Source organism: Struthio camelus, chromosome 23 (assembly GCF_040807025.1).
Source record: "Struthio camelus isolate bStrCam1 chromosome 23, bStrCam1.hap1, whole genome shotgun sequence".
Classification (NCBI taxonomy): domain Eukaryota; kingdom Metazoa; phylum Chordata; class Aves; order Struthioniformes; family Struthionidae; genus Struthio; species Struthio camelus.
The window spans coordinates 6,115,449-6,136,625 of record NC_090964.1 but is presented as its reverse complement, the minus strand read 5'-3'; the positions used below and the strand labels follow the sequence as shown (position 1 = coordinate 6,136,625).

General features: G+C 67.7%; 2 protein-coding genes across 4 annotated transcripts; one reads left to right on the top strand and one right to left on the bottom strand.

Annotated features, from left to right (window-relative positions):
* Nucleotides 1–3,517: 3,517 nt before the first annotated feature.
* Nucleotides 3,518–6,760, bottom strand: LOC138062010 (rho GTPase-activating protein 45-like). Of its 3 annotated transcripts, none has more exons than XM_068917271.1 (6): nucleotides 6,003–6,760; nucleotides 5,596–5,700; nucleotides 5,301–5,381; nucleotides 4,893–5,041; nucleotides 4,319–4,441; nucleotides 3,518–3,851 (listed from the first exon to the last, which is right to left on the bottom strand). In XM_068917271.1, the coding sequence occupies exons 1-5, from the start codon at nucleotides 6,306–6,308 to the stop codon at nucleotides 4,363–4,365; spliced, it is 720 nt and encodes a 239-aa protein (XP_068773372.1). In that variant the 5' UTR covers nucleotides 6,309–6,760; the 3' UTR covers nucleotides 3,518–3,851; nucleotides 4,319–4,362. The 3 variants fall into 3 exon arrangements, with proteins under 3 accessions (XP_068773372.1, XP_068773373.1, XP_068773374.1); XM_068917272.1 differs by having other exon boundaries at nucleotides 3,518–3,847; XM_068917273.1 differs by having other exon boundaries at nucleotides 3,518–5,381; nucleotides 6,003–6,070; nucleotides 6,287–6,760.
* Nucleotides 6,761–7,909: 1,149 nt separating this feature from the next.
* On the top strand, nucleotides 7,910–20,899 carry LOC138062059 (discoidin, CUB and LCCL domain-containing protein 1-like). The gene is made up of 16 exons (XM_068917829.1): nucleotides 7,910–8,039; nucleotides 9,072–9,155; nucleotides 11,882–12,103; nucleotides 15,613–15,750; nucleotides 16,291–16,342; nucleotides 16,661–16,733; nucleotides 16,936–17,069; nucleotides 17,193–17,230; nucleotides 17,324–17,518; nucleotides 18,160–18,281; nucleotides 18,439–18,607; nucleotides 18,688–18,780; nucleotides 18,890–18,980; nucleotides 19,197–19,234; nucleotides 19,493–19,615; nucleotides 20,116–20,899. The coding sequence occupies exons 1-16, from the start codon at nucleotides 7,910–7,912 to the stop codon at nucleotides 20,625–20,627; spliced, it is 2,214 nt and encodes a 737-aa protein (XP_068773930.1). The 3' UTR covers nucleotides 20,628–20,899.
* The last annotated feature ends 278 nt before the right edge of the window (nucleotides 20,900–21,177 follow it).

The following is a 21,177-nucleotide window of genomic DNA, read 5'->3' as shown; positions in this document are numbered from 1 at the left end:
GTTCAGCCAAACCTCGCCCCCAAGACATGGGAAGGTCACGCCGCGGGCCCGGGGCTTGCTCTTCCCTGGAGTTTCTCATCCGCAAGCGAGTCCCAGAGCGAGGAGGCTGGGGCAGGCGAGAGCAAAAGCATCATTGCGTTTTGTGGCGAGGGGAAACTGAGGCAGGGGGCCAGGAGTAACGCTGGGGCAATAAGGATGCGTTGTCCGGTTGTGTTTCCAGGAGAAGCTGCTCTGCCGAACGGCAGCCGTCGAGGGCTGGTGGGAGGCTTTTCCTTGCAGTTTTTCCGCCGGAGCCCGAACCCGGCGGTGGCGTTGAGGGTTAAGCGGCGACGGCAGCGGCCCGCAGTGGGAAGCGTCGTGCTGGGCCGGGGTCCGCGGCGCAGCTGCCTGCCACGGGGGCGGGAGCGTGCCGGCGCGCTGGGCTTTTCCCGGAGCATCTGCTCTGTTTTGTCTTTCCTGCCTCCTGTGAGAAAAGAAACAAATCTCTGGCAGGAATCGCCCGAACATCGCGATTTGCGCGGATGCCGCTCGGCAGGGCTGCGAGAGGTGCCGAGCGAGGCATCCCTTCCTGCAAAATCCCCCAGAAATTCCTTTGTTGTTTCTAGCAGGATGTGTCCCATCCTGGGCTGACCCGGGGCATCGGGAGCGTGCGGATTTGGGGCTTTCTGTCGCTCTGAGCCCCGCCTGGAGCATCCTGGGGGTGCTCGGCGATGGGATGGGAGGCAAGGGGCACCGACCGGCGATAAGGGGCATGCCACGTGGGCGCGAGGGAGCAGTTTTTGCGTGGAGGGTGACGGGGGATGGCCGTCCTTGGGGAACGGACGAGAGCCCGAGCGACCGGATCGGGCACTGAGGCTGGATTTCAGCCCTGCTTTCAGCTGGGGGCTTGGAGCAGAGAAGGGTCCGTGGCCGCGCTGGGCAGCCGGGCATGGAGATGGGAGGAGAAGGGTTTGTGTCCCTCCAGCGCCCTTTGCCTTTGGGAGGAGACGAGGGAATAGCGATGCCAGGCGGTCGGGCAGGGCGGGAGCTTGGTGGCGGTGGTTAGCATCCTCCCGCCTCTGCTTACGGCCTCCCGCGGAGCGCGGTGGGTACGTTAATCAACCCCCTTCCCCAGGCAGCGGCTGTGAAATGCTCTCTGGGTTTTCACCCTCCCGTTATCGGCCAGTTACCAGCCCAGCCCTGCAGACTCGGTGCCGGCCAAGCAAAGCCACACGCTAGGTTTTGGCAAGAGCCACAACAGCGCAGGGAGGCAGGTTTCTAAGCGAGAGCTTCTGCCCCTAGGCGGGAACCCTTCCAGGCGGCAGCGTGATGCTGTCATCTTTCAGCACCGCCAAGGGGCCGGGGACAGAGCCCTTCTGCTGCGCACAAGCTGCAGAGAAGTCTGTATTCCTCGTGCCAGAGGTGGAGCGAGACGCAGCGACGCAGACGGTCCTTGCAGTGTTTTCCCGCAGGGATATTTGCTGCGCTGTGGGGGACCGCTTCCTACCGCTACGCAGGAAAGCGCCAAGGTGATTTTGTGAGCGGGGGAATGAAGAGTGTGGGAAGAGGAGAAACACATCACTCCACAATAATTCAGTGCTACGTTCCAAGCGCCGTTCCAGATTACCCTCTTGGGTTTCGAACCCCTCCCCAGTTTGTTCCTCATCTGCCTCTATGCGATGCCCAATGCTCTGCGCCTCCAAGCCTGCATGCTGGGAGACGCCTTTTGCTCAGAGCCTCCTGACATCTGCACCGGCCTCCGCACGCGCCTCCGCACCAGTCATTACACAGAATCGCAGAATGGTTGAGGTTGGCAGGGACCTCTGGAGATCAGCTAGTCCAACCCCCCTGCTCAAGCAGGGTCCTCTAGAGCTTGTTTCCCAGGATCGCATGCGGATGGGTTTTGCATATCTCCAGCGAAGGAGACTCCACCGCCTCTCTGGGCCACCTGTGGCAGTGCTCTGTCACCCTCCCAGTCAAGAAGTTTTTCCTCAGGGTCACATGGCAGTGCCTGTGCTTCAGTTGGTGCCCGTTGCCTCTTGTCCTGTCCCTGGGCACCACGGAGAAGAGACTGGCCCCATCCTCTCGACGCCCCCCCTTCACATAGTTGTACACATTGAGGAGATCGCCTCTCAGTCTTCTCTTCTCCAGGCTCAACAGGCCCAGCTCTGGCAGCCTTTCTTCAGAGCAGAGATGCTCCAGTCCCCTCATCAGCTTTGTAGCCCCCCACTGGACTCTCTCCAGTAGTGCCATGTCTCTCTTGGACTGGGGAGCCCAGAGTTGGACACAGTACTCCAGGAGAGGCCTCCGCAGGGCTGAGGAGAGGGGCAGGATCACCTCCCTCGCCCTCGACCCGCTGGCAACACTCTGCCTAACGCAGCCCAGGATGCCATTGGCCTTCTTGGCCACAAGGGCACACTGCTGCCTCACGCTTCACTTGTTGTCCACCAGCGCTCCCAGGTCCCTCTCTGCAGAGCTGCTCTCCAGCAGGTCAACCCCCAGCCTGTCGTGGTGCAGGGGGTTCTTCCTCCCCAGGTGCAGGAGCCTGCACTTGCCTTTGTTGACCTTCAGGAGGTTCCTCTCCGCCCAGCTCTCCAGCCTGTCCCGGTCCCTCTGAAGGGCAGCCCAGTCTTCTGGTGTGTCAGCCACTGCCCCCAGTTTAGTAGCATCAGCAAACTTGCTGAGGGGGCACTCTGGCCCTTCCTCCAGGTCATTGATGAATACATGGAACAAGACCGGACCCAGGACGGACGCCTGGGGGACACCGCTAGCTGCAGGCCTCCCACTAGACTCTGCGCCACTGACCACAACCCTCGGAGCTGGGCCATCCAGCCAGTTCTCAATCCACCTCACCGTCCACTCATCTAGCCCGCACGTCCTGAGTTTACCTACGAGGATGCGATGGGAGAGAGCGTCCAAAGCCTTGCTGAAGTCCAGGTGGACACCACCCAGCGCTCTGCCCTCATCTACCCAGCCAGTCGTTCCAGCAGAGAAGGCTCTGGGCTTGGTCAAGCGTGATTTGCCTTTGGTGAAGCCGTGCGGGCTACAACTGGAGCGCGGCTCCGGCCGAGCTGAAGCGCGAGGCGCGGCTCGTTGTGGGGGAGGCGTGGAAAGGCCCGGCGGCAGCTTCCTGCCCCCCACCCACCCACCCCCACCCCGGGGTGCTGCCCCGGCCCCGCCCGTGCTGGCCCGCCCGTGCTGCCCTCCCCAGCGCCCCGCTCTCGACGCATCATCGCGGCACACGACAACTCAACGGCATCGGTTTATTGCCCTTAGCGCAAGGGGGGTGCTGGGCAGGCGACTTGGGCGAGCGGCAGGTGCCCGCGAGGACGGCTCTGTCCCCTTCTTTCCGCCTGAGGACGGGGAGGCCTGGCGCCCCCAGGCGAGCCCGCGGCTTCGGGCTGCCCCGGCCTCCTCCCCGGCAGCCCCGCGGGCTCTCGGCCTCGGCTCGCAGCGGCGTGAAGGCCGCAGAGGAGCCCGATAGTTCGTCGCTTCCAGGAAAGCTGCTCTCTGCTGGCAGCTGCCCAGACTGCCTCCGTCCCCAGGTACGGGCAGGGCCTCCAGCAGCAGCAGTGGAGAGGGAAAGGGGAGAGAGGACACAAATGGGGTCGTCATCTGGTCCCCAGCGTGGCACAGAGCGTTCCCAGCCAGGCTTGGTGACCTGGGAGTCTAACGGGGTCCAGGGGAGTCGAGATGTCACGTTAGTCTTGGTGCGCAGGCACCAGCGGGCGGGCAGGGATGATGGTCGCCGGGATGGCGGTTGTGTCTGCATGGGCAGAAGCATCAGAGTCTGATTGCTGCTTCTTTCTCTGCAGAACTTGCCTGGCGATCTCGACTCCTGCTCGATCTCGAGCTCTGCCCTGCTCACCTTGCTCCAGTTTTGAGGAGAAAGAGAACACAAGAGAGAGAGCACCATGAAGAGCAAAGCAGCAGCAGCAGCAGCAGCAGCAGCAGCAGCAGCAGCAGGGGTCTTCCTGGGTGCACGTGAGGGCTGGGGAAGACCTGCCCCAAAGCACACGTTAGCAGCTTTCGCTGGGACTCCAGTTCTTGCTGGCGACCATTGTAGGGCCAGCTCTGCGCATGTGAGTGCTTGGCTTGGTGCCTAAAAGAGGCCTCTTGACAGCCCAGGGACACAACTTCTTCATGCCACAGTCCCCTACTGCCGACCAGAGGGCTCACAGCTGAGGTTATGCTGGACCAGAGGTGTGGGAGAAGGTGGCACCCCCAGGCCGGTAGAGTGCGGGGGGTCGCCCTGCTCGCAGGGCTTCGCTTCGCTCTGTTCCCCCCTGCAGGCCAGCTCCCAACTTATGTCCCTGCCCGGGACTCCCCCGAAGAATACCTCTTGGTTGCGTGTGTGGCACGTCGTGAGGGTGATGCCCTTCCTTAGGCTGTTACTGCTGGCAGCCTGGCAAGAACCCTCATCCAGGCTGCAGGCTGCAGGAGCTGCCGTGTGCTCTGTAAGCTGCGAGGAGGGAGAGGAGGCAAGGGAAAGAGCTCAGAGGGCACAAGGACGAGCTCTCTGCCCACGGAGCCAACTGCCTGCGCTGCTGCCCAGCGCTCTGCGTTGCGATCAGCTGGGGATCTGCCCTGGGCACTCACTGCCAGGACAAGCCAGCCCTCCCTCCCAGCAGAGCTGCAGCACAAAGGCCCCGGCTGTGCCCCCGGCTCTCCTCCATGGCAGCGGAGCACCAGTGGTGAGCTCCATCGCCAGAGGGGCGTGGGCTAAGTGAGGCCGTGCCGGGGCAGCAAGAGGGGCGGCGGGTGCTTGAGGGCGCCGGCAGAGCGCTCCAGGCACGTGTCCTGGGGAGAGAGGCAGGCCTGGCTGGGCTGGGGCAGCGCATCTGGACGCAGGCTAAGGGCAGCCCCGAGCAGGCTCCGTGCGCGGCTGCCGTCCAGAGCAGCTCTGCTCTCACCGTCTGCTCATCTCCATCCTCCAGCAGCGCAGGCCAGAGCTGGGGGTGCTGCAGGCACTCAGCTGCTCGTCTTCGGCTGCCTCTTCCTTCTCCTTGTGCTCCGTGTCCTCGCAGCACGGCAGGCAGAAGAGCTCAGCCTTTTCCTTTTGCTAGCAAAGAAGACGAGTGAGGATCCACGGGGAAGAGCAAGGATGAAGAGGAGGGGAAGAGCTCTGAGCTTTGGCCTGCAGAGCACCTCCGCTGGGATCGGGTTGGTGAAGGCTCTTTGCTTTGCTGCCGGCGCGCTGCTCCCGTGCCCCAGGAGAACAGCGGGGAGATGCATCTGCCAGGCCATTGGCGTGTCGGTGAGCCTCGGGGCTGGCTCGGGGAGCAGCAGGCCAGCGAATGTGGAGACTCCGTGTTACTTACCAGCTGCCTTTCAGCCTGCTGCCACTGCTGCTCCATCTTCTCTAGCAGCTGCTGGTTAACGAGGAGAGTTTCCCCAAGGGCCTGAAGCAGGGAGAGAGGCAGAGCCAAGGCTGAGCGTGGCTGGAGCAGCAGGCTGCCAGGGAGCAGGGAGATGGCCAGCATTTCCTTCCGGCTGACCGGAGCCACTCTGCACCCAGTGGTGTGGGTGAGGACTGTGCCTGCACGTGCACGTGCACGTGCACGAGCATCCCTGTGTGGGAAGGGGGCAAGAGTCTGTCCTGGGCAGCTCTCCTACCTGAAGGCATTGCTTTTGCTGCTCCACATCGGGGTGATGGCCTTCCCCTTCAGCTACATCATCTTCGAGAGATGGCGCAGGAGTCTCCGGGGTTGGCACCGAGGGCTGAGAAAGGAGAAAACACACGTGGCTGAGAGCGAACACGACCAGGCAGGGAGCAGGCAGGTGCTTCCTTCAAGGTGAGAGAAGAGCGAGTGGCTCGGCTTGCCTGGCCGCTACCGGCAAAGCCCAGGCCTGGCTGGGACCGGGTAGTGGCAGGCTGCAAGGAGAGTGCTGGGAGGCAGGCGGGAGGTGTGCAGAAGGTGGCAGCGCCCAGGCCCTGTCAGGCAGCTGGCGCGGGAGCCCAGGAAGCAGGGCGCTGGGGGTTGTGGGGAGAGCTTTGGGGCTGCCCGTCTCCGCCAGCTTACCTCTTCGTGAGTGCTAGTCTTCTTGAAGGCACTGGCTAATGATTGCAGCCCTTTGGCAAGCTCCATTTCTGGCAGACACAAGCAGAAGGTGAAAACAGGCCTCCACGCCCTCAAGGACTTCCCTGCTGAGTGGGTTCCCTCTGACAGACCCCTCCAGGACAGGAGGAGGGGCGCAGACTTTGACCCCTGCTCGTGCCAGCCCCGCTTTCCTCCCTGAGAGCCCCCTGTTGCCTGGCCCGGTCCCGCTGGGCCCAAGACCTCACCCTCCACCCTCGGCTGCCTACCCCGAGAGATGGCTTGGTCCATGTAGGCGGCCAGGTCCTTCACGTATTTGGAGATGTATCTCACGGCCGCATCTATAACCTCATCGCTGCTTGGCTCCGTGGGCTGCTCTTCTGCTGCAGGAGGTTCTGGGACATGGGGACAAGCAGGAAGACGGGAGAAGAGGAGAGAGCGACTGAGCGGTGATGCTGGCAAGCCCAGCCGTTGCCTACCCTACGCTCTCCGAGTGCTGCAGAGGTTCCCGAAGCGCTGGAGCAGGCAGGAAAACACCAGCAGCAGGGCAGCACGGCCTTGCTGAGGCTCCACAGGGCTTCCCGTTCCTGACCCGTGTGCCCATGGGCTGCCTCGACGGCAGCCTCCAGAGACCTCCTTACAGGTCTGCCCCAGCTGCCCCCAGCTCTCCGGGGATCTCCAGGAGGAGATGCCCTTTGCTGCCAGCTGCTCGGCTCAGCCCAGCACCCCTCCGTGCCCCCGTCCTGTCGGCCTTGCTCCCTGTGCACCCAGGCAACTCGGGGCTTACCCGTCTCACCATCTTCTTCGCCAGAAGGCACCCCAGGTGCCTGAGCAGGGGGGACCTCTGCGTTGAGGCTCTCCTGGACCTTTGGGGACACGGGTGGAAAAGAGAACGGCTCAGAGAGGCAGGAGATCAGCTGCGGAGGGGAAGGGACCTTGAGGGAGGCTGGTGGGTCTGGGAGGGGGAGGGAGAAGGCAACGCAGGGCTGCTGGAGCCATCTTGCTGGTGCTCGCAGCCTGCTGGACGCAGCCCCTGCTCCAACAGGAGGTTTGGAGGACCTCCTTGGAAGGCAGCCTTTGCACAAGCGCTCCTCCCAGGTGCTTCTCAGCGGCTCTCGCCTTTTGGGATTGAGCTCGGCCAGGCTGGGACGTGAGTGGGGATCCTGTGCTTTGGGATGGGTGGCTCTGCCCCAGACGCAGGTGTCCCCGCAGGGGCCAGCGAGGGGCTGTGCGCCGGGGGCTGCCCTCACTCACCGGGTGCTGGTCACTGGTGAGGCTGGAGGCGGCGGTGCCGCTCTCCTCTCGCTCCTCCACAAGGCCCGCAGCAACGAGGGTCTCCGCAGGTGCCCGGGCCTTCTGCTGTCTCTTCTTGCCGGAGCAAGACCGGAAAGCTGGCACTGCAAGGAACGCCAAAGCCCCAGGCGTGAACGCTGGTGCCTGCCTGCCCTGGCTGCAGGGCTCCGCTTGCTCCCGAGGGTGTGCGGCCTGCTGCGGGCAGGGGCCCTGCGTGCCCGCCTGCGGTGCCGGGGGCTCTGGGCGCTTTCTTACCCGCACAGGATCTGCCCAGCTCCCGAAGGCGAAAGGTGAGGCCCCTCAGCCACATCTTGCCCTTTCGAGGTGGCCGCACGCGTGGCAGGCCATCCTCGTCCGGCTGGCTGGGCTCCCCCCACGGCACCGGGCAAGAGCTCGAGGCACCTGCTGCAGCCCAAAAGGCGGCAGCAGCCTCTTGCCTCTCCCACTCCAGCTCCTCCCGCCAGTGCCTCTCGGGGAGCTGGAAGCGGACCGTCTTGGGGGGGTTGTTCCTCTGCCCTTCCTTTCGAAGCATGGCTTTGGCGAAGACTCAAAGCCACCACCGGCTGTGAGCCGTCGTCAACGCCACAAGAAATGGGAAGATGCGCGAGCGCTGCTCTAGTTCCCGAGGCGAAACCGCAGAGCGGCCCCTCTCGCCACCTCCCGCCTCCTCGGTCGCCCAAGGAGTGAGGGACGCGGCCGGCAGCTCCCGGCAGCGCAGCCGAGGCCATTGTGACTGACAAGGGCCGGCGCTGATGCGCAAGGGAGCAAAGGCCGCCGGGGAAGTCTGGCGGCAGCCCGCGGGCTCCCCCGGGCCCAGGCGCCCGGTGACACGTGCCGAAGTCGGAGAGGCTGCGGAGGAGGCGCCGCGGCGGGAGCGGCGGTTGGAGGCCAGGCCAGCGCCCGTAGACCCGGACAGGCGCTGCGGCGCCGCGTCTCGGCCGGCTGCGTGGCCAGCGCGTGGCGCGGTGGCGTTTTGCCGAGGCGCCGCAGCGGGGCTGGCCCCCGGGAGAGAAAACAAAGCTGCTTTGGGGTCGGGTGTTGCGGCCGGGTTTGTTAAAGGTCGTTTCCCGGCGCGGAGGCCGGAGGTGCTTTCGGCCGGAGGCTGCAGCTGCCTCGGCTGCGCGGCGCTCGGCCGCCGCTTGCGGCTCTGGGCGGCCGCGGTGGCGTCCGGCTGCCGGCTGGGGCGGGCGCGGGGCGGCGGGCGGGCGAGAGCCCGGCTCGAGCAGAAACCCGCCTGCCGGGAAAAGTCGGTGGCGCGTGGCGGCGCGGGGGGCCGGGGCTGGAGACACACGTCGCCGGGGGCCAGAGCCTCCAGGGTGCCTTGGCGGCGGGGGCGGGCCCGCTGCTGGAGTCGGGCCGGGGCTGGGCCAGGGCTGGCGACGGCGGCGCTGGCAGGGACGAGCGAGGGGCTGGGGGCGCAGAGGGGTCCTGCCCCCTGCCCGGGGGGCCCAGGAGCGGGGGAGCGGCGACTGGCGGCCGTGGCCTGGGGGCTCTGGAGCCCGGGCCCGAGGGAGGGCAGTGGGGGCGACCGGAGCCGCCCGTGCGCCGGCCCCGCCGCCCCTTCCATGGCAGGGCGCTGCGGAGACCCCCGGGGCAGGGGGCAGCGCCGGGGGACTGACAGCGCGGCGGGCCAATGGCGGCGCAGGGCTGGGCGCGGGCAGCCAATGGGCGGGCGGCGGCGGGCGCGGGGCGCCGGCGGCGGCGGCGGCGGCGGCGGCGGCGGCGGCGGCGGCGGCGGGAGGATGCGGGCGGCCGGCGGGGCGGCGCTGGCGCTGGCGCTGGCGCTGCTGCGGCGCTGCCTGCTGCTGGGCCCGCTGGGGCTGCGGCCGGCCGGCGGCCAGGACGGTGAGTGCGGCTTGGCGGGCGCCGGCAGCGCCTGCCCCCGGCCCGGGACACCGGCCCCGGGACACCGGCCCCGGGCGCGCAACGGGCCCCCCCCGCCCCGCCCTCTCCGCCCGGGGCTGCGCCGTGCGCCGTGCGCCGCGCCGGGACCGCTGCCCGCTGCCCGCTGCGCCCGGGACGGCCCGGGACGGGCTGCCCGCTGCGCCCGCGGCCACCCACTACTGGCCGGGGCCGGGCTCCCCGTTGCCCTCAGCCGCCCATCTCCTCCTCTCGCGCCGCCTGGCCCCAGGACCGCACCAGTCCGGGCTGCTCGCTGGGCCCCGGCCGCAGCACCCACGTCCTGCCCCAATCCTGGCGCCAGCCTGCTGCCCCCGCCCCGGCCTCCGGCGCTTCCTGGCACTTGCTTCCTGCAGCGTTTGCACCCGCCGACCAGGCTGGGCTCGGGGACGGGACGAGCCCGGAGCGGCGCTGGGGATGTTCAGCCAAACCTCGCCCCCAAGACATGGGAAGGTCACGCCGCGGGCCCGGGGCTTGCTCTTCCCTGGAGTTTCTCATCCGCAAGCGAGTCCCAGAGCGAGGAGGCTGGGGCAGGCGAGAGCAAAAGCATCATTGCGTTTTGTGGCGAGGGGAAACTGAGGCAGGGGGCCAGGAGTAACGCTGGGGCAATAAGGATGCGTTGTCCGGTTGTGTTTCCAGGAGAAGCTGCTCTGCCGAACGGCAGCCGTCGAGGGCTGGTGGGAGGCTTTTCCTTGCAGTTTTTCCGCCGGAGCCCGAACCCGGCGGTGGCGTTGAGGGTTAAGCGGCGACGGCAGCGGCCCGCAGTGGGAAGCGTCGTGCTGGGCCGGGGTCCGCGGCGCGGCTGCCTGCCACGGGGGCGGGAGCGTGCCGGCGCGCTGGGCTTTTCCCGGAGCATCTGCTCTGTTTTGTCTTTCCTGCCTCCTGTGAGAAAAGAAACAAATCTCTGGCAGGAATCGCCCCAACATCGCGATTTGCGCGGATGCCGCTCGGCAGGGCTGCGAGAGGTGCCGAGCGAGGCATCCCTTCCTGCAAAATCCCCCAGAAATTCCTTTGTTGTTTCTAGCAGGATGTGTCCCATCCTGGGCTGACCCGGGGCATCGGGAGCGTGCGGATTTGGGGCTTTCTGTCGCTCTGAGCCCCGCCTGGAGCATCCTGGGGGTGCTCGGCGATGGGATGGGAGGCAAGGGGCACCGACCGGCGATAAGGGGCATGCCACGTGGGCGCGAGGGAGCAGTTTTTGCGTGGAGGGTGACGGGGATGGCCGTCCTTGGGGAACGGACGAGAGCCCGAGCGACCGGATCGGGCACTGAGGCTGGATTTCAGCCCTGCTTTCAGCTGGGGGCTTGGAGCAGAGAAGGGTCCGTGGCCGCGCTGGGCAGCCGGGCATGGAGATGGGAGGAGAAGGGTTTGTGTCCCTCCAGCGCCCTTTGCCTTTGGGAGGAGACGAGGGAATAGCGATGCCAGGCGGTCGGGCAGGGCGGGAGCTTGGTGGCGGTGGTTAGCATCCTCCCGCCTCTGCTTACGGCCTCCCGCGGAGCGCGGTGGGTACGTTAATCAACCCCCTTCCCCAGGCAGCGGCTGTGAAATGCTCTCTGGGTTTTCACCCTCCCGTTATCGACCACTCGATAGCATCTCCACGGGCGGCGAAGGCAAGGAGCGAAGTCCCCGGCCGCGCGTGCGGCTCTTGGCTTATCTCTGGCACGCACGCTTGGCATGCCCCGGGGGAAGCTTGGCATGTTTTTATCCAGATTTTCGATTCCCAGGATGGGGGTTTTCCTGTCTCCGGCTCGGCCACGCGGAGGCTGTCCAGCAGGCCTGAGCGCGGGGCCGGCGGCCCGGCCGCGGATGGTGCTTCTCGTCCCTTTCCCGGCTGCAGCAGGACGCGGAGCTGCCGTCCGCGCTGCTGGGGGATCCCAGGATCCCCGCGGGGCAGAGGCTGCCGGCGAGGAGCGGGCGACGCAGGGGGCTGGGATCTTCCTCCTCCGGCCTCCCCTCTGCTTTCCCTGCAAGATTTTCCACTGCTGGGTTATTTTTCTGTCTCCCGGAGACAGCGAGGGGAGCCAGAGCAGGGGCGGGCGATGCGACGCGGCGGCCTTCAATGACTTTTCTTTCCGGCCCCGGGAGGCCACTCGGATGCTTAAGCCTGACCCGCACAAAGGCCGGCAGCCGGAGATTTGGCCGCCGTGGCTCTCTGCCGCCTCTCCTGCCTCTTTTGGGGTGGCATTGCCACATTTGGTTAACCAGAGCTGGCAAGAAATCACTGCCGGTCCCCAGCGCCCGCTGCTTTCCAATTGGCTCTTTCAGGATGAGCCCGGAGGCGGCGAGCCCGGAGAAAAGCCTCCTTTGTGGCGGGCGCTGGCAGGCTGCAGCCGGGGGCTCGCGGGAGTGTCACCCTGGGGGGGTTATTTCCTCCGTGTGCTGCCACCCACAAAGCCCAGACGATGTTTTTTTGCATTTGGAAAACACTTGAAGTGACTGCAGGTGCCAGCCCGGCCGGCAGCCCCCCGGGGGTGTTCCTGGCCCCCTTTCCCCCAGCAGGGAAACTGAGGCATGGCGCAAGGCAGAGCCAAGCTGCTCCCTCCGCTTGCTGGTTGCCGGGCCCCGGGACATTGCTTCCCGTCGTGCGGCTCACCCCGCTTTTCCCGCGGCGCCGGCGGGCTCGGAGCAGCCCGTGCCCTGGCCCCCTCTGAGCCCGTCGCCTCTCTCCGCAGGCGACGGCTGCGGTCACACCGTGCTGACGCCCCACAGCGGCACCCTGAGCTCCAAAAACTACCCGGGCACCTACCCCAACCACACGGCCTGCCGGTGGCGGGTGCAAGCGCCGCCGGGTGCCTCGCTCGTCCTGGCCTTCGGGGACGTGGACCTGGAGCCGTCGGAGGGCTGCGCCGCCAGCTCCCTGCTGCTCTCTGAGCCCGATGCTGGCACCACTTACGGTAAGGGCTGCGTGGGGAAACTGAGGCACACGTGTAGGGGGGCCGGCGGGGGGGGGCCGGCTGGAGCGGGGGGTTGGCAGCAAGTTATGTAAAACGCCTGCTAAGGAGAGGATCAGGAAAATCCGGCTTTTTAGCCAAATCCATGCCTGGGAGGGGGATATCGTGAACTGGGGTTGGGGCTCCCAGATGGGAGCAGCCGCAGCCGCTCATTAATTAACTCGGAGCAGCCGGCGGCAGCCCAAACCGGGGCAGGCGGCGCTAAGGGAGACGCCGGCGGGCAGGGGAGCACGTCGCGCGGAGAGAGGGCCGCTTTGTGCTCCGTCGGGGGGTCCGTGCCGGGAAAGCAGCCAGCGTCTCCCTCGGCATCGCCGCAGACATTGAAGCAGAAAAGAGCCAGTTGAAGTCAGCTGCTGTTCCCAGCGGCTGGGATTTTTTCCCCCCTCTTCTCCGGACTTCCTTGCCCTCTGCATCTGTGGGGGTGGCAGCCAGGTCCCCCGCTCTCCGTCCTCCCCGGCTTGGCCTCAGGGGCAGCTTCGTCCCCAGCTCCCTGCTCCCCCAAGCCCAGGGACCCCCCGGGTCAGGGTCCCCGCACGGGTGCCGAAGCCCCTCGGTGTTTCCGAGCCGCCGCCGTCCGCAGCCCTTTCGCCAGCCCCCCGGCCCCTCTCGCCGCTGGCTCTGCTTTGGCGGTTTGCCTGCGTTTCTCTTGGCCCCGAGTGTTTCCCCGGGCTGGACTTGCGCCGTATAAATATTTAGGAGATGGTGCCGATGCCCTGGCCAAGGCTCTCGCACTCCCGAGCGCGGCCGTCGGGCTGTACCGCGCGGCCGGGGAGTGCGCCTGCAAGAGGCCTCGGCTGCCTCGGGGTCCCCGCCGGCCGCGGGACCCCTGCCGCCTCCGTCTGGCCCGTCGCCACTTTGGGCACGTGCAAATCTGCCTGCCCTCGACCCGGATCTGAGCTCCCATCTGTCCCTCGCGGCGCTTGGAAATGCCCCGGCGCCGGGTGCTCCGCAGCGCCGAGAGCGGCTCGAGCGCGTCGTTATTTTGGAGCGGGTCAGATGCGATTAGCCCCGGTGGGGAGCCACGTCCCGCCGCCGGCCCGGCTCCGGGGCGCCGGCGGGGAGGTTCGTGCCGACGGGGGCCGGGGTCGTGCCGGGGCAGTGGCGGGAAGGGTCCCGCTGCTTTCCTCCGCCCCCCCCCCGCCACCCCCTTGAGAAATCCCAGCTGCTTTTCGGGAAGCGGCGGGGGCAGGCGGAGGCTGTGGGATTCGCTGCCTCTGAGTCAGCCGTGGGCGCTGGCGCCCGACCAGCTCCGCGCGGCAGGCGGGCCGGCTGCTCTCCGGCGGGCTGTGCACGGGCGAGGGACCCCGGCGGGGGCTGCCGCTGCCTCCCAGCCGCGGCGTCCCCACCACCCGTTTTGGGGAAAAGCCCTTCGTCCAGGGCGTCCCTTGGCGTAACCCCGCAGGGTCGCTGCAGCGAAGAGCCGGCCCAAAGCGCCGCGCTGGCTCCCGCGTCCTCGCGGAGCGCTTGGCCGCCCCGCAGCGCCAAATTCCCGGCTCGTCCTGGCGCTGCCTGGCGGCCCCGGGGTCCCGCGGCCGGAGGGGGCGGCTCGCTCTGCTCCCCGGAGCCGGCAGCAGCGCATACCAGAGATGTCAGTAACGCGGCAACATCTGGCGCGGGCTGCGCCGTGGCAGCAGCTGGCTGCGTTCGCCCCCGCGCGCCCGGCTGGAGCGAGCCCGTGGGGTCCCGGCTCCGCCGCGGCGTCTCCGGGAACCCGGAGGCCAAATCCATCCCGGACGGGGAGGGAGGCGGCGTTGGGAGCGGCGCAAACCTCGGCGCCCCAAGTCCCGCCGGGGCCACGGGGCTGCAGCCGGCCCCGGCGCCGGAGGAGATGACGCAGCGCAGCACGCGTCTCGAGGACGCAGATGGGAAAAGCGGGAGGGGTGAAATCCCTTTGGGACGGTCGGGGCTGGAGAAGGGGCTGTTTGCACCCGGAGCCCCATCAGCCCGCTTTTTGCCCCCTTCTCCGCTTTGCTCGTTCCCGGGGGTTGTTCTGGAGCTGAGCCTTATCTGCCTTTCGCAACCCGACGGTGGCTGGGGAATTTGTGAAGTGGCAACGCCTCGGGGACCGAGATAACGTGGAGCGGGGGAGAGCGCTTGGGTTTCTCCTTTGGCGTTCGGAGCAGCCGGGCTGATCCCTCGCCCCTCGGCTCTCCGCGCTTTGCCGCCGCGGTTGGTGCTTTGGGCTCTGGCGTTTGCACCAGCGCCGTTTCCGCGCGCTGGGCGCCTTGGCAGCAGCTCCCCTTCCAGCCGCTCCAGCGCAAAACCGGGGAGAAACGGGCAAAATAAGCGTTATCTCATCTTACCGAGGAAAAACTGAGCCTGGGGACGGAGGGGGATTTGCTGCAGCACGGCGGTGGCTCGGGTGCTGTGTCCCGCCGGCCCCTGGGCTCAGCCTCTTGCAGGCGGCGGAGGAATGTGAACGCGGTTAAAAATTACCCAGGTGGAGCGAGGGTGCCCAGGGAGACAGGCCCGGCGGGTGCGGGGAGCCTGGTGGCACGGCCCTGCCTGTGGGCTGGGGAAACTGAGGCACGGCATGACGCCCCTGCCCTCCCCGGCCCCGCTTGGGTTCGGCTCCTTGACCTCCCTGCCTTGGTCGGCTCCAGTCCTTTCGGGTCCCTTCTGCTCGCCCAGCTCCTCGCGCAGCGCCCTGCTCCGTCGGCCTCGGTGCCTGCTGTTGGGGGCAGCTCGGACCCGCCGATCCCCTGATGCTTTGGGGTGCCCCGGAGGGATCAGGGACCCGGTGCCAGGACGGCTCTGCAGCTCCCTTCCCCGTCCTGGTACCGGGGAGCTGGAAAGCCCGGAGGGGCAGAGGCAGGACGGGGCAGCCCCGACCGCCGCGTCCTGCCTCCCCGTACGCGAGAGCGGCCCCAGGGCTGCTCTAGCTCGTCCCGGCGGGATTTGCCATGAGCTGGGACAGGGTGGCACGGACCAGAGGCCACATGGCTGCTTCCAGATTGGGGACCCGCTCCCTGTCCCCGGGGGAACGATGGCATTTGTTTAAAGCAATTCTGGCCGCCTGGAGGCCTCGGTGATGGACGTGACGCAGAGCCAGGGATTGGGGCCACCTCTTGTCCCCGGTGGGGACTGGGGATGTCCCCAAGGCCCCCCCGCCAGCCCACTAAGCTCAAGTCTTAATCAGGGAGATGGAGACCGCAAATTAATTTGGATTAAATGGATCGCCATGCTGAGGGATTTAGAAGGCAGCTCCTTCTAAATCGGGGGGACGGATGGAGGCGGGGAGGGACGGGGACGCTGGAGACCGCCGTGCCCTCCCTCCCCAGCCGCGAGCCTGTGCCCGTCCCGGCCGGCGGCCGTGCCGCTGCCTCCGGTTTGGGGAGGGCGCATCCCTCCGCAGGCGTCTGAGCCGCCGGCCGCAGCTTGGCCGAGGTCGGGCGCCCGCCGCCCGCCCCGCGGAGCCCCGGGCCTCGTCACCGTGCCCTGTGTCCCGGCAGGGCCCTACTGCAGGAACGCCAGCCCTCCCGCCCCACTCCTGGTGACCAACGCCAGCACCGTGACCGTCCTCTTCAACAGCACCAGCCACCGCTCCGGCCGGGGCCTCCTGCTGTCCTACGCCACCTCCCAGCACCCAGGTGAGGGGCACTGGCACCCGCTGGGGATGGGGCCCCGGGAGGGGATGCCACCCGCCTCCCTGCCCTGCGGCAGCCGCGGCACCCAGCAGCCGCCCGCCGGGTGCCTGCCCTTGCACCGGAGCGCGGGGAGAGAGGCCAAAGCAGCCCGTGGCCCTCAGGCTCCTTGCTGACCCCCAGGTGGGGGGGGGGGGAAGGGGCCATGGTGGTGGAGCTCTCCTGGAGCAGCCACGTGGGCTTCGGCCAGCCCGGCAATCCCAGACTAACCCCAGATATGGGGCACCCGGGACCCCCTGGGCACCCAGGACCCCCTGGACACCTGAGACCCCCAGGGCAGCTGGGACCCCCAGGGCATCTGGGATCCCCAGGGCATCCGGGACCCCCCAGAGCAGCCACCCACCAGAGCCTGAAGGGTGCAAACGGAGCAGGACTGACTTGGGAACAGCACAGGGACGGGGCGTCTCGGGGCAGAGCTGGGTGCATGGTGGGGGGCGGGCAGGGGTCTTGCGCGGCTCTTCACCCTCGCGTGTCGCTGCCTTGCAGACCTGGTCTCCTGCTTGGTGAAGGGCACCCACTACGCGCAGGAGCACGTCAGGTGAGCGCCCGCAGAGCTGGCGGCGCCGGGTCCGTGCGTCGCGGCCCCGGGGCGGGCAGAGCCGAGGGGAGGAGGTTTCTGTCGTGCCTGGATTTGTGAGCGGTCCCGCCTTGGGCATCCCCCGGCCTGGCCTCGCTGCAAGTCCCCATCAGGACCAGCTCAGTCCCCATCCCTGTCCCGGAGGCTCGGGCCAGGCTTGCTGGGGTGGAGGAGGGGGGCTCTGCGCCAAGGCAGCCCAGCGCGGGCGAGCGGATGGGGCCACGGGAACGGGGCTGGCCCCGCCGGGACGCGGCTCTGACGCCCGGCCGCGTGTTTCAGCGTGTACTGCCCGGCGGGCTGCAAGGACATCGCCGGGGACATTTGGGGCAACGTGAACCAAGGCTACCGAGACGTGAGTGCAGCCCGCCCGCAGAGGTGGGCGGAGGGGGTTGGCACCCGTAGGTGGCTCCTGGCACGCGCCTAGCTGCTTGTCACCTCCGTCCCGCTGCCACCGGGCTGGAGGGGACGGGAGGGCTCAGGCGTCCCTGCAGCAGCCCCTCCGCGGCGGGTGCCCGGCCCCCCGCGGGTGCTCCCGTCTCACCGCTTCCCCGCAGACCTCGGTGCTGTGCAAGGCGGCCGTGCACGCCGGCGTCATCGCGGACAAGCTGGGCGGCCAGGTCACCCTGTCCCGCGAGAAGGGGATCACGCTCTACGAGGCGGCCTTCGCCAACGGGCTCCACTCCAAAAGGTGGGCGAGGAGGCGGCGGGGGGGCCGCCGGGGTCCTCGGCTGCACCTGCCCGCGCGAACCCGGGAGCAGCCGGGGCCACCTGCCCCCCCCCGGTGACGCTCCCGGCGCTTTCCTTCCCGCAGGGGCTCCCTCTCCGAGAAGCGTCTCGTTTTCCACAAAGGTATTTCCCCGTCTCCCTTGAAACGAGGCCGCGGTTTTGGCCGCCAAAACCCGCGATGCCCCCGTGCCCCTGACGCCTGCTCTCCCGCGGCAGCCTGCGGCGATGCCCTCGAGGTTGCCGCCTTCAACGCCTCGTCCTCCTGGCACGAGGTGGACGCGCTGGGGCAGGACCGGGCCTGGACGGCCGAGCGGGCCGCGCTCGCTGCCGCCGGCCGCTCCTGGGCGGCCGATCCCGGCTCCGAGGCCGCCTGGCTGGAGGTGGACCTGGGCGCCCGCAGGAACGTCACAGGTCAGGAAGCATCGGCGGTGGCGGAGCCGGGTAGAGGCTTGCCCCAGCCTGGGGCACCTATTCCCCAATGTCTTACTGGTGCAAACTGGGATGCAGCCACCTCGTGGCTGCCCTCGCTCCATCCTCTCCTCTCTTTTTTTTTTCCCCTCTTCTGCCTTTCCCCTCGCTCGCCGCCAGTGACCTCCCTCTCCGCCTTGGCCCGCGGCCGCCTCTGGGACGAACAAGTTAATATTATGCTCTTGCATCTGGTGCCAGCGAGCGCCTTTTGTTCGGCCAGAGCCTGCCCAAAACGGGCGCTTTGTCCGGCCAGCCCTGAACGCGCCTGCTAATTGCAAAGAGGAAAATGGGGACATTGTGAGGCCGGAGGAGGGAGGAATGTGGGCCGGGAGCCGGGGCCGGACGCTATGGGCTCGTGACGTTCAGAGGTGCCACCGGACCCCCCCCCGTCTCCTTGACCCAGGCTTGGTGGCCCTGGGGGCAGGTGATTTGCACGACCCGGGGAGAAGCCAGGTGCCCGGGTAGCCACCGTGCCAAGGATGGGTATTTTTGTAGCTGGGAACGTGCTTCCGGCGGGCTCATGGCGACGCACCCCTCTGGGGCTGCTTTGTGCCCCTGGCCCTGATCCCACCGCCCCCCAACAGGGATCATCACCAAGGGATCTTCGGAGAAGCACGACTACTACGTGAAGTCCTACCGGGTCTCCTCCAGCCGAGACGGGAAGAACTGGAGAGCCTACAAAGGCAGCGGCGGGCAGGAGGACAAGGTGGGTGGCTGGCGGACGGAGGGAGGGGATGGGTGACCGTTTCCAGCCTTTGCGGACCCCGAGCGCCGCCGCAGACGCCGCCGGGAAGGACAGCGGGCTCTAGAGGTGCTGCTCCGCGGCGCTGCCCATCGGCGCCGCCTCTGCTGCCCTCCGCCAGGTCTTTGAAGGCAACGCCGACAGCCACGAGGAGGTCTTCAACGCCTTCATCCCGCCCATCGTGGCCCGCTACGTGCGCATCACGCCCCAGCGCTGGCACCAACGCATTGCCTTGAAGGTGGCCCTGGTGGGCTGCCAGCTGGCGCGGATGAGGGCCCCCCGGCCCTACGGTGAGCCCGGCGGGGGGGTCCCTCCACGGGAGCCGTCGGGGGCCTCGGCCAGGGCTCATGGCACCTGCTCTGCCTTGCAGCACCCAGCGCCCCAAAGGATGTCCCTGTCTTCCCCAGCAGCCCGGCCAGCCACACGCCTGTCCCCGGCGTCACCCTGGACCCGGAGAAGGCAGGTGGGTGCGCGCGGGGCCGTCCCGGGCAAGGGCGCCGGGGTCTAGCGAGGCGTCCGGCGCCGACGGACGCGGTTCCCCGCTCTCCACTCACGCCGCCCTCCCCGCGCAGACTCCGCGCTGCTGGTCATGCTGCTCATCGGCGGCTTCGTGCTGCTCTCCTCCAGCCTCCTGCTGCTGGCTTTTCTCTGCCGCCGGAAAAGGTGGGTCCCATCCTGCCCCCCGAGAGCAGCCGGGGCGCAGCGGGTGATCGAGGGCACCTTGCCCCCGTGCTGCTGGCTGGGCAGGGGGGGGTCTCCATGCCTGCTGGGGCATCAGACACCCCAGAGCCTCAACCCCTGCGCCAAGTGGGGGACGCTCATGGCCCCTGGCGCCGCAGCACCGGCTCCTTATCCCCTGTCTCGCTCTCTCCTTGGCAGGAAGCCGACGGCCGAGCTGAACCGCGGGCTCATGAAAGGTAAAGGGCCCCCAGTGCGTGGCCCAGGCTGATCTGCCGGGGCGGAGGGGCCGCGGAGCGGAGCAAGGAGCCAGCCCGGGGCCGTAGCTCCTCTGAGTGGTCCACGCTCAGGCTTTCCTTTTTGGTGCATCTGCGAGGACAAAGCGTGGCCCCTCTCCAGCCCTCGTGGTCACAGCTGAGCTCAACCCCTTTAAACCTGAGGGGACACAAGCGTCTTGGGAGATGGCACGTGACACCTCGGGGCTTCTCTCTGCTCAGGGTACCCCAAACTGGAGTCGAGCCAGGTGTGCTCCCTGGAGAGCCTGCCGCCTGCCACCTCTGCGCTGGCCTCCTTCCCCACGACGGGCACGCCAGGGGACCTCGGCCTGGACCCTTCGCCAGGTAATGGCGATGCCAGAGCGGGAACTGGGCCCTGGCGGCTCGCGGCTGGAGCTGGGACAGGACGGAGCAGCGTCCCCAGCACGGCGCCGCTGGCTCCAAAGAGTCCCAGGTGGTGGGATGCTGATGAGCAGAGCCCTGGGGAGCCCAATCCCTGCCTGGCACCACCCTGGGCACTGGGTCCATCTCCGGATCCTGGCCCCGTGCTGCTGTGGGGGGTGACCCTGGGAGGACTTTCCATCCCAGAGTCTGGATGTGCCCCAGCTCTTCCACCCATGGGCATCCCCAGGGCACCCATGGGTGTCCCCAGCCCCCTGTGTTTGCTCAGGGCTGATGTCCCCTGCAATAAGTGCACAAGGGACGGCGCTGCCCCCCGAAATGCCAACCCTGGTGTCCCCTCTCCCACTGGGATGGGAGCTCTCGACTCCCTGTCTTGGCGGGAAGGGGGACAGGGTTGAGTCCGGACCCAGCACCTGGGGCAGCTGGTAACAGCCCCGTTGCAGAATATGCTGAGCCGGACGTGGTGCAGGTGAGCCCCAGCAGCCAGACGGGCCCCTCCACCTTCAAGCCAGCCCTGGACGAAGGCTACACGCTGCCACTGGTCGTGAACCACTACGACGTGCCGGGGAAGTACCACGAGTACGCAGAGCCGCTGCCGCCCGAGCCTGAGTACGCCACGCCGTTCAGCGAGCAGGCGCCCGAGCCTGCCGGCACCCGCAGGAACGTCTGCGTCATCAAGGTGGTCCCCAGCGCCCTGAGCCGCGCCGAGTCCCCCGGCTCGCCCCCGTCCCCGGGCTGGCGGGCGCAGTACGACTCACCCGCCCCGTGGCCCGGGGAGGTGTCCGGCAGGGAACAGGCTACCCGGGGCGACGGCGGGGTCTACACATCCCCCCGGCCGGAGCGGACTGCCAGCCCCGGGGGAGACGTGGCCTGGGCACCCGCATCCTCTCCGGAGGGGTCCCACTCCCAGCTTGGAGACTGCCCACTCTCGCATGTGTACCACGAACCGTTGTGAAGCTGCAAGGAGGGAGATCGCCTCTGCTGTGCCAGGCACACGTGGGCTGCTGGAGCCAGAGGATGTGGCCGCCCCATCAGTGCTATGGGGAGAGAAGGCGAAGGGGGAGTGCAGCCGCTGCGCAGGGCCCTTCTCGCCTTGCAGGGCTGTCTGCGCTCTGGGTGGCCCGAGCCCTTGGATGTAGACCTTCCCCAAGGTCTCAAAGGGAGATTTTTACAAAGCAATCCTATTTAAATATATATATATATGTATATAAACCATTCCCTCCCTGCTTTCCAGCACTGAATGCTTTCCAGCACCCTAGTTTCAGCCAGGCCGGGTGCTCTCTCCACCACTTAGCAACATTTTACATTTGCCCCAAGCAGAGATTTAAGGCAGGGGATAAACACAAGGGTCGCAAATACCCCAGGAGCATCCCCAAACAGCGCAGCAGAGCCCCAACGCCCGGGTGGGGGCGTGCAGGAACCCGGTGGGAGGAAGAGGGCCTGCGAGAGGTTTTATTTTCTGCTAGAAATACACATGGTGCTGGTGCATATCTATCCAACCTAGC